Genomic DNA, 13,841 nt, shown 5'->3' with positions numbered 1-13,841 from the left:
AGGTTTATGGAAAACATTTCAATAAAATACTTCATCTATGATCAGAATCCCAGAATGGTTTGGGTTGGAATGCACCATAAAAATCATCCAGTTCCAAGCCCCTGCCGTGGGCAGGGACACCTTCCACTGTCCCAGGCTGCTCCAAGCCCTAGCTAAATTGGCCTTGGACACTTCCAGGGATCCAGGGGCAGCCACAACTTCTCTGGGCACCCTGTACCAGGGCCTCAGCACCCTCACAATAAAGAATTCCTTCCCTATTATCTAATCTAAAAATTATCTAATGCTCTCTAATTGAGAGCACCAGATATTCTGCCAGGCATTTCTTTCTTTTACAGTACATCACAAAATACAAGGAAGGAGGCAGTTTAAGTGCTCTTCTTAAAAGTCTGCAAGGGTAATAAATAAACTAATAAAATAAAATCCCTCAACTTCAATAAGAGTATTCTCAAAGACAAAAGTACACCTAAATGATCAAAGATGGAAGTGTTTTAACCATGGTAAAATGAGTTTTCCACACAATAAGTTTTTATTTCAAGTTTTTGTTCTGTTGAAAATGTTGCTCAGAGACTGATTAATTTATTGGGTGTTTAATGCACCCTGAAGCTTTCCTGTATGATCTGAAATGTATACAAACTGGAAGTGCTGCTCTGCCTTCTGAAGGAATCTGCAGTTCAGGCACCCCATACCCACAGCCTAAGAGCAGATTGCATCTTGGATGCAGCCTCAAGAGAGGAGATCACAGAGTCACAAATCAAGGGAATATATTAATCAATGCAATATAAAAGCTCATTACTTAAGAATAATGAGATCTGTAAATGTATGAGTAATACTGAGAGTAACAGGTTCATAATGGCTTAATGAATGTATTCCTACATAATTTATAAATATCTAGAGGGTCTGAGAGTCACTACTACACCTACTACTACTACCACTACTACTGAGTGTCACCTGCCAGCCAGCACTGCCTAGAAAGGACAGTGGGTATTTATGAGATCCCAACTACAATTTTCAGGAGACAGTGAGGAAGATGCTTCAGGTAAAAATATTTGTCTGGAAATAATACTCCATAAGGAGTTTCAACTAAATTTCAAAATAATGTAGATTTGTCCTCGTTCAAATCTCATCTACCTTGAGAGCAGAAAAGCAGCATTAGCATGAAATGAGCTGTAATTTATATTTTTAATAGACTAAGTCCTTCAGTATCCTCATCCACTAAAATCATACTAATTTTTTACTAGAATCCTTGCTCTACAGGCCCAGAGTGAAAAATGGCACAGAGTGAATGGGCAGCACAAATGAAACCATGGCTGTATGGAGGGCTGTGGACATTTGGTAATTCTTTCACACCAGTCACTGTCTTCTGCCCATTGCCATTAGTGTGGGAGCACCTTGTATCTCCTCATCTTACTATCTCACACAAGAGCCATGAAAGACTTTTACCTGCCATGTATTTTTCTTGATCTCTTGTTCAAAACTACCTACACAGTTTATATTTCCATGATTCTTCCCTAGGTAAAAAGATAACAAAGGAACAAGAGAAAACAGGCACATTTTCTTTATAAATTTACTTAAATTTGTATTATCCATCTGAAAAAAAAGTAGCAGTGAAGCTCCTGTACCTTGAGACCACAAGGATTACTCCAGCTCTAAAACAAAGTTGTAACTGAATACCAACATCTTGAACAGGAGAGCTGCATTTGTTAATAAGAAGCAATATTTGTAGGGTTTTTTTTTAATTATCAGATAGTTGTTACGCAGTCAGGTTCAAAATGTTTCTGAACAAAAAACCTGGAGATGGAGTATTATAGGAATATTATAATGAGAGATTTTAACATCCAGCACTAAGCTGTCTTACATTTAAGTTCCTATTGACCAGGCAGCACAAATCCCCTGGGTTGTCAGCATTTCGTATGTCCACGTCATGAGGAGACACAAAGATCCTCTCGTTGTGGAAATCAAAGAATTCCACCTGGCTCAGGCCCACGTTTGCTGGATTCCCCCAGTTGGAAAGAAGTTCCATAGTCACATAAATGGCATCATGTACTTCCATACTGGCTGTCATCTGGACCAAAATGAAATATGGTAGAAACATCAGTGAGCAACCAATGAAATGTGAAACGAAAGATTGTTCAGACTGCAAAACTGATGGGTCAGAAGCAAAAAGATTGCAAAGTCAAGGCTATTTGGATGACATTCAATCATTTTGGGTTATACCAATTCTGCCACACATCAACACTCTTAAAAAGCCTGAAGTGAAGGCAACTAACTCTCTGTTCTTTGTCTGATTCCTTTGTCATTCTGATGAACAGTGATAAATTCTCTTTCCTTACCCTGCCAAAGGTTTATTACTTGACATAGGGCAGAACTGAGGGATGCAGCTCATTCAATGTGCATGGATTTCAGTAACACTGGGAAGCACCCATTATGGGGCACATATGCACAAACCTTCTCTCTCCACATGGAATTTACTCCAGCTTTGCCACCAGCCAGGGATCTGTCACTGTCACAGGCAGAATGGCTCCCACGCTCCACAAAGGCTTTCAGAAGTCTCTTCTTTTGTCTGAAACAACATATTCTGGGTTATTTCCTCATAATTCCTGCATTTTTAAGAAATAGCTGGCACAAAGGTGAAGAGATGAGAGGATGAACCCCGCAGGAAAATCTACCCACACACCGAATGACAACTTTTGCAGCATTCCACCTTAAATACAGAGTTTGGTTGAAAAGATGGGCTCCAGTTCCCAGCTGGTTCTGAGGCAGTGTGAGAAGAGAAGGCAGAGGTGCTCTGAGGACCATAAAGTGAGATGCTGGCAGATCCTGCTCCACAGAAACTGGCCCAAGGCTGCACTGCCTGATTTGCTACTTGCACGCTGTCTCAAGTATTTGTAGATTATCAGGTGTAGTAATTGGACTGGTGGTGTTCTAAAAAAAATCTCCCTTAAAAAAGTTATCCTAAAGCAAATATAGATAAATATATACCTGCTTCCAAAAGGGCAGAATCTCTCCACAGCTCTGGTGACTGTAGTTCTTGTCTGGCGTTTTTCTGGAGGTTCAGTCTTTGCAGAAAGAATAGATGAAACAGAAAATGTCTCCTAAGTAAGAAAAAGATGAACATGCTTCATTCAGATTGTTCTCACTACACAGCATCAATCTGCAATCCCTGGATTAAAGCACATTTAATGGAATTGGTCTTGATTTACAATGACAGAGCTGAGCTTGAAGCTTGATCTTCTATGTGGAAGAAAACATAGAAGCAAACTCTGAGGACTAGAAAATACACACACACAGACACTTACAAATAGATCTATATATAATATAGATCTATAGATATATATAAATATGTATCATCTCATTTGGTATACACAGGTCTACTAGACTTTCTCCTCCAAAATCATCAAGTCTTTTAAAATCCCCAAACCTCTCAATTCTATTAGCATAAAATAATTTTTTAAATTTTTAATTTTTTAAATAAAGAGCTATCAATAAGCTACCTAAGAGAAAACAGAGGAAAAGTGCTGCATTCTTATAATGCTATGGGCTCTTTCTCTGACTCTACTCAACTTTTTTGTTGATTTTTGTTGACTTCCTTGCTTATGAGTTTTTAATTGTTTTTCAACATGGTTTCTGGAGGTAAGAGATGAACACACACTGGGGCAGAAAACCCTCCCCAGCTCATCCTCAGTGAGATCTAGCAGTGTACAGGACAGCTCTGCTCCAAAAGCAGAGCATGCACTAACAGGGAGCAGTGTCCATAATAAAGAGTCCTGGAGGAAGGCAGGATTTATTGGGATGGAAATCACACACTGCCTTGTTTCAGAAGCTTGCAGGATGAAAATGGCTCAAGTGGGCCTGCAGCTGTGCATCTGATTGTATAGACACATCATATGGCTGCTCTATCAGTTGCTCAGTGATCCCTGTAATCAAGAGGGAGCTGTGGGATGCCATCCTGAGGAAGCAGATTAAAGGAAACAACCCTTTGGAAGAATAATATAAATTAAATTACACTTAGGGGGCATCACCATTCATTCATACACAATCCTAATGTGTAAAAGATTATAACTCATGGGGGTTTTGCTCGTTGAACAAACAGCTCTCTTTTTTTTGCCATACCTTTTGGGGGTTTGTGGTAACTGCTTGCCTTTGCAGATCTCCCTGCAAGAATTCATTCTCAATCTGCACTGCTTGAACAACAGCTGAAACAGAGAAGTCAGGATCCTTCTCACACACACTCTTCCTGGTTACTGAAAGGGATGTTTCTGGTCGACTTAAGGGCTCTGGGACCAAAAAAAAAAGGGAAGAAATACTCATTTTTTCAGGACATACAAGTACAGAACATTCCAACATCTGAAACTTCCCATTCAGTTACTGACAAAGGGCTTTGCAAGCAGTCTATAACCATCCCAAATGAAGCTGAATTCCCCCAATTTGATTTTATGCTAAGATTCCAAGTCACATCTTCTTTGGGCAACAGTTAAAACAGCATCGTAAGAAGAGGAAAACCAACAAATGAGAAACATAATTTTTATGCTTTTAGATTGCTTTGTTCTGGTATTTAGTGGAAATGCCTTGTAATAGTCCATTGAAAAGAAGTATATATAATTGAAGCACAGCAGGAATTTCTAATTGAGGTGTTCAGCTATTTTGGAGGAATCCCCAGAGACTTCTAGCAAAACAAGGGGAGTCAGGAGTTGCTATTTACAAGGCAAAATAAATGACCTTATCACTTAAGCAGTCATCACAATGCCCACACGAATCCCAATCTTCCCAAACTTCATGGAGAAACAGAAACATCAAAGCCTAGAAACAGGTTTGAAAGAAAGGAAATCAAATTTAGCAACAGATGATGTGAGATTGGACTAAAAGAGAAGCACAGTGGTTATATCTGAGGGCTTTAAAAGTCAAGGGAAGAGAAGAGACTGAAGTTGTAGAAACATTTAGAGTGAGGGAAAATACTGAAGTGCCAGAGTGCTGCAGGGAGGAGAGCACAGTGCAAGTAACACGAAGTCCATCTTGAAAAGCCAAGAAGGTCAGACTGAGCTGAGATTTGTGTGCATTCACTCTTTGCACATATACCCATGAAAACTTTCAACAAGCATCAGTCATCTCTGCAAAAACAGGGATGGAATAAAGACCTGCTTATTCTTCTGTACTGTATCATCCCCCTGAAATGAAATTCATTTAGGATTTATCACAGTAGTTGGACAGAAACAGCTCCACCCAGCACTATTATAACCTGAGAAAATGCTGCATACATCTCTGGGAAGTCAAAGCAACATCTGCTTCAACAGATGGTGGGTGAGGGTCTCAGAAGCTACAAAGGGGATTTATTCTGGAGCCAAAAAGAATTAACTTCTTTTTCTCTGTTTCATTTTCTGCTAATTAAGAAACTAATTATTTGGCTTTTCAAAACCACTGCTTTCCTGGGACACATCTGGATTCTGTTTTTTTGAAAAGAGCAGCTTGACCACAGAGTATGGCAGGTCTGAAAACTTCACCTCAGACATTCCAAAACTCAAGCTGATCAGACTTGTTCAGTTAAGGACTGCACTGAACTACAACTGCAGTCACAACTTCAGCCCCTACATTTGGGGTTTGCTGTGTTTTGTTGGGGTTTTTCCCCAGGTAAAGACCACACCTTAGCAGCAGATTTTTAGAATAAGCAGCAGTGGCTTCAAATTATGTTCTCCAGTCCAAGAAAAATATTTTCTAGTATGACCCTAGATACTCAGCACTGCAGACTGATCTCAGTGTTCAAGGTGTAATTCAACTACAGTCCCAAGCAGCCACAGGGCTCTTTTGTCATGCTGTGAAAAACTGGGCCTTTATTGTGGTAGAGAACTCTGCATTTTGTATTGCTAAAAATGTGCTGTGTTAAACTCTTCCACCAAACATCAACTGCTGACTGGGAGAACACACATTTCCATTAATACCACAGGGAATAGACCTCCATGAGGGAAGTGGGAAACACAGAGCAAGTACTGAACAAGGACTGAAAGGGAGAGGGAAAATCTTGTGCCATGGAAGCAAAAAGAGAAGGAAGATAGTAAAGATGTGGCAGAAGATTAAAGTATACAGGCTTTTACACTTTATCATAATTTCACTGAAGTCAGAACATTTGAAGTGTTAAAAAAAACCACAACAAAAGCACAGAGAATGCCACTTTAAAAAAAAAAAACAGGCAGGGGAGTGACAGCTAAAAAATTCATATAATGACAGATGTGTACTAAAATTGCATCTGAGCCAGAGGGGGAAAAAGCATGAAAACTCTCCTTATTGACATCATATATTCTTATTTCTTACTAGAATACATTGTTTCATGTCTGTCCTGGTGCAAGAACTCAGCAGAGAGTGGCCGAGTGCCTTTATTTTTCAGCATGACTGGTTTGACAGGAATGTACACTTCAGCACTGTCCTTTCTTTTGGCTGAGAGAACTTGCACTGGCTTCACTTCTGAAAGATGAAAAGGAAAAAGAAATAATAAACTTTAAAGTTACATGGAAGCAGCCGGCCCAGGAAAATTTATTGGATTTTAAATGCTAAAGTTTTGCCACTTTAATTATGTTGGCATAGTTAAAAGTGATAATTTCCCTCCCTTTCACTGACACTGTTCTGTTGATGCAGAAGCCCATATGGATGGCTGGCACTAACTCAGTGAAACAAAATAAAAATAGTATTACAATGTACCAAGATATCTCATCTCTGCCAGATATTTACCTGCATTACGGTCAAGAAAAGCAAAAATATAAAAGAAGGCCCGAGTCATTTGTTAACACAGTTATACCAAAGTAAATTCTTAAAATACAGACACAAATGTTGTCTTGTTTAGAAGTTTCAGAGGGGGAGAGAGTTGCCTAGAATAGCCCATAAAAGTACTTATTTTTGATTTGGGAATTATTAATGCCTCTATTTTTTCCATCACAGCTCTGAAATTTCTCTCTGGACAAAAAGTCCTGCACTTTCCCAGAGATTTTGTTCTCACTGCATTTCCATCCCCTGCTCCTGTCTCTTCTCCTGCCCCTCTCCCCATTCACACTCCACTCACATCTATGATAATGAAAGGAACATTCCTCTACTCAATTTATTCCCAGACTGTTCCTCTCAATGTATGCAATTAACTACAGATTAGGGAAAGAAAAATAAAAAGGAATTAGTAAAATAAACAAAACCAAAAAACCAAAACCAATTACTGTACCGGAAATGAGCAGGGAGGGAATTTTGAGAAATGCTGAAGGTAGGCTTAGGTCTGGTTTCTGCCTGAACTCTTCACCCTTTGTTAAATCATCTTTGAGACCTAATGACTGGTTGTGGGTTTGGACACTGAGGTCTCCAAAGACAGAAAGAGACAAAAAGAAGTGGCTCATGTCAATCACCAGCAATGAACACACACTGGGACAGGCATCCAGCACCCAGGATGTGAAATAAAGGTGAGACTGGGAAGATTTGGCTGCCTGAATTACTGCAAAAACAGTTCAAAAATATGGTAATTTCTTGAGAAATCTCACAGACAGTCTGAGACACTCTTAGTTCAAAAGTCTAGAGCTGCTGATGCAGGTGCAGTAACCAGGTCTATATCTTTGGATTTGCCAAAGAGTTCCTAATGAAGTACAAAAGGATGCAAGTGTCCAAAATCAGGAGATCAAAACAACAGGTTTGCTGAAGAGCATGAGAACTTAGGAGGGTATGGAGTAACTCCAAATGATCAACCTTAAAAGCAATTCCCTCCAAGAGTGATTATTGTAAAGAATTGGGGAAGACACAGACTTACTGCTTTGATCCTGGTTGAACTCCAGCACAGTTGGGGCACCAGAATCAAGGCCAGAGCATCTCCCAGCATCTTGATGCTCAGAACCTTCCTTCTGCAGTGCCCCACTGCTATCCAACTGAAGGCCTTCAAAGCCTGTAATTGCTTCCTCAGTGGGAGATGGTTCTGAAAACACATCCTCTTCAACAGAGTCATAATCATCACTAAGGGAGTCTTCTTCCATCCTCTCCTCTTCCACACTGTGCTGCAAGCTGCTTCTCAATTCCTGCTACAATATAAACACATCTGTCAGAAAAGCTCAAACTCATATTTTAGAATAAACCACAGTGGCTGCCAGTTCCTCTCCAGGAAAAAGAAAAATCTTCTGAGGAACTCAGAGCTGTGATGCAGCTAAAAATATTCTCATTCCTATGTCATGTCTTGCCTCCTTTGATGAGGGCCTGTAAAGAAAAATCATCCTACAACTCCTGTGCTCCTTCTCATCAGTATCCAGCAGGAACATTCGGTAGGCCAAGGAGTTTTTATGTGCAAAACCAATTTTTAGGAATAAGTTACAAAAAGCAAGTAAGGGGGAGAGCAAAGGCATATATTTGTGCAGTCTCACAGTTGTGCCTTGCTATTTGAAGAGTAGCTGCAATCCAGAATTTCCAGGTGCCTTCACAAGACTGTCAAGCTCATGTAGCAGCAACTCCTTTTCAAGCATATGATAGATGATAATAGTCCTGCCTTGTTCACATCTGTACTTCAAAAACCAGCAGAAAAAGACACGGGCTCTAATGGGCTAAGCTCCCAGCTTGCACTGAGTTTTTTGAAGTGGACACACTGTAACAGGATTTTATGCAAAATATAACCTATTTTGATATTTACTGTGGAAAAAACTGCCCTGCCTCTCTCATCACACACCACAAACAGCACAGATGATGCTGGAGAGCTGTGTGCTTTCATGAATGCAAAAGGAAAAGACCTTGCATCTCTTTAAATGCTTTATTTCCCCCTGCTTTGTTGGTATTAGAGTTTTGAGATAAATATAGGTAAGCAAACTGTATAAAATGAAAACCTGAAGCTACCTTAGGTACAAATGAACTGTGACAGACTATATTCAGTTTGCAATGAAAGCTTCAAGCTCCTACAGATCACACTTGTTAGGAAATCCATGTTGACAGAAATATATTACGAAGAGCAGACAAAGTCAGGTTCAAAAGAGGGTTTATAAGCAACCTGAGCCTTGATATCGAGCATGCCTTTAAGAGAGTCAAAACTAATATTTCCAGCTCTTTGACAGGAAATTGTACAAGCTTTCTGTTCCTTTGAAACCTCTGCATCTGCACTGTAATAAGACAGTCAAAAAACACATTATATAAATCAAAATTATTTCCATCTTGATTAAAAAGTGTTTTGAAATTATTAGCTTCCTATTAAAACCACATAAAAGATATAAATATATATCAGTGTAAACAGTTTGTAGAGCAAAAAATAATCATCAATGCAAGAGCAACATAGGAATGAAAGAAAGATGCAAGCTAGGAAAATATGCTTGGGAATTTTGTCTGATGTCACTGGTAAAATCTGTCAACAGTTTCATATATAGATGCTGCTCCACTAACAAGAAAAACTTTATTTATGTCATTAATTGCTTAGGCAGAAAAACATTCATAATTTCTTGTTCATTGATTAGTTTTGTTTCACATTTGTGAAGTGTGCTAGAACAAACTGCAATTAGTGATCAAATGGAAAGCTGCACAGTCAATACAACAACAATCCTTGATGCAAAGCAACTGCATTGATTAGAACATTTTCAAATAGTCTGATTTTTGTTAGGTAAAACAATGACATGCAACAATTTTAGCATCATTATTTAAAGACTACCCTAAAGGCCCAAAAAGCTGTTGTTTTAGCTTTCTCTAACCTGATAACCAGGAGTGATGTTCACTTGCACAAGTATTAAGTGAACTGAAAGAGGCTCTTTGCAGGAAATACCTCAATTCAACCCAACAGAGACAATATTCCACCTCCTAAAAATAAGGTTTAACATTTTGCAGTGTTGCTGATTGAGACTTGATTTTTCAAGAAGCTTTACTTTTCAGTTTTTTTCCTTCTTTTTGTCACATCTGATCAAAGCAAAATTCTCTAATGAAGACACCACTATAGAGGGCTTTGAGGCTGATCCCTGGACACAATCACATTTCAAATGACACTGCTATGAACAACAGAGGGCAGCTGCCAGCTGTACCTGGGAGAGAGGACCATCATCATCACCACTGCTGCTCTCCACACTCAAGCTTTCATAAGGTTCAAAATCTTCAGAGTACTGCAGAGATGGTTTAATGTAGAGTTTACCCCCTCCTTCTGTTTTAATTGCCACAGTTTTCTGTCAAAAGAAGTGTTCAAAGAAATTCGATTTCTTCTGTGTATCAGCAGTACTAAAAGAGTAACCATCACACTTTACATAACAAGAGCATGATCAAGCACTGCTTTTCTCCTCTGTTCCACAGAAGGTTTCTGTCCTCCCTGAGCTCACTTTTGGGCCTCTGAGTTATGGTTTAATAGCTCTGGTTAAACTCCCCACCTGCTGAGCCCAGAGTGGGCAGTGATATTAAACCTTGCTCTCTGTTGTTCCTACACTCCTCTAGCATTTTCTAAGTGCCAGGGGCAGGGATATCCCAGAGTGAATATCCTAAAATTTGGGTGAATTCTTTCTGTGAGTCCATCTTTCCTCATCTTTCACAGCATCCCTTAGCTCAGCCCAAGTTTGACAGGTTTGGCCAGGAATTCCTGAGTCCTCTAGATATCCAAAAAATCCCCACGGAAAATCACTGGGAAAGGAAACTGCTATCTGGCACAAGCTCCTTCTCAGTCTGTGGTTGCACTTTTCCTTAGCTTTATTTAGCAACAACTCCAGTTGTTCATAGGATGCAATAACTCCTATCCTCCCATCCAACTGGATAAAGGACTTAAGGAATCACCCTAAGCTAGTCCCAAGTAGCAACCAGGTTTTAGTACAGAGCCACACATCTGGCAAATTCAACAAAGTACTAACAGGCCATAATGGAAGCTGAGAAAATGAATTCAACTAAGCAGAAAGAGTGGTAAATAGAGTAATGCAGCCTTAAAGCTTGAATGTGAAGTATTTTCTGAAAGAAAAGAAAACCTGCACAGCACAAACACTTGATCCTCTGATCCCATCACTCAAGCACAGACTGGACATCCAGCCAGGCCAATGGCTAACCAAGTAGTGTAATTACTTGGGTGACATCTCTCCACTGTTCTGAATTCACATCTATTCTTTTAATTAAGTTCTTGACAGGTTAACTCAGATCCTTCTTTAGGCTAAAAGAAAATAGGTTTCTCTTCTGAAATTTTTCTGGTGAAGCAACAACTGTGGAGCTGATGGCTCCAAATTTCTTATAGATAGGATATTTTTATTTATATGCATTTCTCTCTCTTATGATCTACAAGAATTTATCATAAATTACGACTCAAATTATGCAAATTACATTTCTTTGTCCCTCAATCCTGTTGCAGGGTGGAGGACAGCAGTAACAGGCAGGGATCTGTCTCCGAAATGAGTTTCTCCATCCCTTGCACTGGATAAATTGCCTAGGGTGCCATCAGAGCTATCCAGCAGCAGCTATTCTGCTGGTGGACACCTTGAGCCACTCATGTCCAGGCTATAAAAGTTTCTGTGATGAATGTCACTGAAAGCAAACCCTTTCAATGAGATTTGCCTCTTTAGGCTTCCAAGCAGACACATATCTGGGCAGGGTAACATTTCATGTTGTCAGTATCCAGCCCAAGCCACTCAGAGAGCCCCAGCTGCCCACTCTGTACCACTTGCAACCAATTTCCCCTGCAGTTATTTGCATCCTAAGAATCAAAGGCCCATTTCTTCCACCTGCCCCATACCTGAAGCCAATTCCTGCGTTGTATCTTGCTTGGGGCAGTCTGAGGGCTGTGTTCTGGCAGCCCACTCTCTTCTAGCTGGGCTCCTTCTTCAGCAGGGACACACAAGGATTAGAAGACAGGAGAGAGAAAGCAGAAATACAATATTAGACAATAAACAGACGCCTTTGTTTGTGGGTTTGTGGGTTTTTGTTTTCCCCCCAGCTGAGGACAGAAGAGTAAATCTGACAGGGGAATGGAATCAACAGCTGCAAAGATATCCCACATCAGATCCTGGCCAGTTCTAGCAGCAGGAATTTTGAACCTCTTCAGGGACAGTTATCATCAAGTGTTTTTAAGAGAATAAATTCTTTTAAGATACAATAGCTTAACATCAGGGGAAGCCCCACCTTTTTTGAGATGAAAATATAGAAATACATTCTAGAAGAGGGGTACACATCATTCTGACCCCCAGCTGGGTAGAAAGTAACCTGTCTGAGGAAGCCAACTGAGCCCAGAACCCAACTACCAAAGGTGGACTGACAGACAGGGTTCTGGTGAACAACAGGTGATATGCTGGGTTTACAAAGGAATTGTGTGTATTTACTCTCAAAATTAAGGAAACATAAGGCATTGGCAGATTAAACAGAATGTATTGGGTATTTAACATACTGTGCAGAGAAGGATTCTTCATGTATAAGCCATAAATGAAGGACAAACAACCATTATCCTTCATTCCTAAGGCAAGGAAGAGTTGGTTCAAGAGCTTCTGCAAAAATTCTCTGTATGGTCAAGGAGAACTAAGGGTCTCTGTGCTGGAAAAGGCCCCAACTTAGAGTGGAACAATGGATTTTTGAGAAGATGCTTTGATTGAGAGAAAGAGACAAACAACTTGCAGGTCACATCAGCGTCCTCGATGGAACAAAGGCATCACCAACAGTCACAGCAGCATCCTAAATAAAGGCATCTCATTTCCTATGGCCAAGACAGATTTACAGCTTCCATTTCTTCTCAGTGGAGAAAAACAGCTGATGCAAAACCTTTTTTCTTTAAGCCATAATTTAATGGTCACCCTAAGGCTGCAGGAACTGGCACTACCAATAAAAGAAGCTATTGTCCTACAAAGGTCATAGAATCACAGGAAGATTTCATTTGGAAGGAACCTCTGGGGCTCACCAAGCCCAGCCTTTCCACTCAAAGCAGGGCTTACTTCAGAATTAAATCAGGTTGTTCTTTGCAGCTCTCAAAACCATATTTTCTTTTTTGGGGGTTGGACAACCCTACATGCACCTGTGCAGTGACTGTTCAAAGAACTGATATGCCAAGTCTTGACTGTGGGAAAACATAAAATATTCCTTTTAGTTATAGGCCCTTGGGCAATCTGGTTCACCAGGAGATTGCACAAAAGCTGGTCCAAGCAGACAGGAGGGAGCAGGCCCAGGGCAGGACCATCCTGGGGGAAGTGTTTGCTTTTGTCCATTTGGAGTGATCACAGCATTGCAGGATGTTGTCTTATTGCTCCAGCACAAAGTAGCTCTCTGTCTCAGAGGCCCAAACAGGACTAAACACAGAGGGGAAAAGGAATGCACTGCTCCAGGGAAGAGAAACAGCCCTCCCAACCACAGCTCCTGCTACTCCAATAGGCTATTCCCAAGGAACACCAGAAATCCTTTGAGCCAGCATTGGTGCTGATTGCTCTGCTGCACTGGCTCTGCTGGCACTGAACTGTCTTGAGCTTACACTGTGAGAAGTGTGGTTGGATCCAGTCACTGCTTTGGAAGAGAACTGGAAGCACCTTTCCCTTGCACTCTCTGAGAATCCATCTCTTCAAAGGAACTGCCCAGAAGCCCCTCAAGTGTGCTGCAAATGTGAGTAGGAAAGGGGGAGATGGCAGGGCTCATGCTACCACTGCTGAGGACTTCATCCAAAAACTGCTCCAGTGGCTGAAGAGACTCTTTACAAGTTATGGAGTGACAGGACAAGAGGGAATGGCTTCACATTGACAGAGAGGAGGGTTTGATTGGATATTCACTCTAAGGGTGGTGAGGCCCTGGCACAGGCTGCCCAGAGAATCACAGAATTATGAGGTTGGAAGAGATCTCCAAGATCACCAAGTCCAACCTATGTATGCCCTAACACCTCAACCAGACTATAGCACCAAGTGCCATGTCCAGTCTTTTTTAAACACATCCAGAGACGG

General features: G+C 40.6%; 1 protein-coding gene across 9 annotated transcripts in view; it reads right to left on the bottom strand.

The window, feature by feature from the left end:
• Positions 1 to 13,841, bottom strand: part of KATNIP (katanin interacting protein) — a 56,515-nt gene that overhangs the window by 36,631 nt on the left and 6,043 nt on the right. For 4 of the 9 annotated variants that reach the window (XM_053992236.1, XM_053992237.1, XM_053992243.1 and 1 more), the window contains 8 exons: positions 11,666 to 11,751; positions 9,993 to 10,130; positions 7,766 to 8,030; positions 6,301 to 6,450; positions 4,111 to 4,274; positions 2,980 to 3,092; positions 2,446 to 2,560; positions 1,856 to 2,062 (listed from right to left, as the gene is read on the bottom strand). In XM_053992236.1, coding sequence (XP_053848211.1) covers positions 1,856 to 2,062; positions 2,446 to 2,560; positions 2,980 to 3,092; positions 4,111 to 4,274; positions 6,301 to 6,450; positions 7,766 to 8,030; positions 9,993 to 10,130; positions 11,666 to 11,751 — 1,238 coding nt within the window. The remainder of the gene's footprint in view (positions 1 to 1,855; positions 2,063 to 2,445; positions 2,561 to 2,979; positions 3,093 to 4,110; positions 4,275 to 6,300; positions 6,451 to 7,765; positions 8,031 to 9,992; positions 10,131 to 11,665; positions 11,752 to 13,841) is intronic. The other 5 variants (XM_053992242.1, XM_053992238.1, XM_053992240.1 and 2 more) reach the window with 3 other exon arrangements.

This window comes from Vidua macroura, chromosome 16, assembly GCF_024509145.1.
Source record: "Vidua macroura isolate BioBank_ID:100142 chromosome 16, ASM2450914v1, whole genome shotgun sequence".
NCBI classification, from domain to species: domain Eukaryota; kingdom Metazoa; phylum Chordata; class Aves; order Passeriformes; family Viduidae; genus Vidua; species Vidua macroura.
This window is presented reverse-complemented; position numbering and strand designations above follow the sequence as displayed.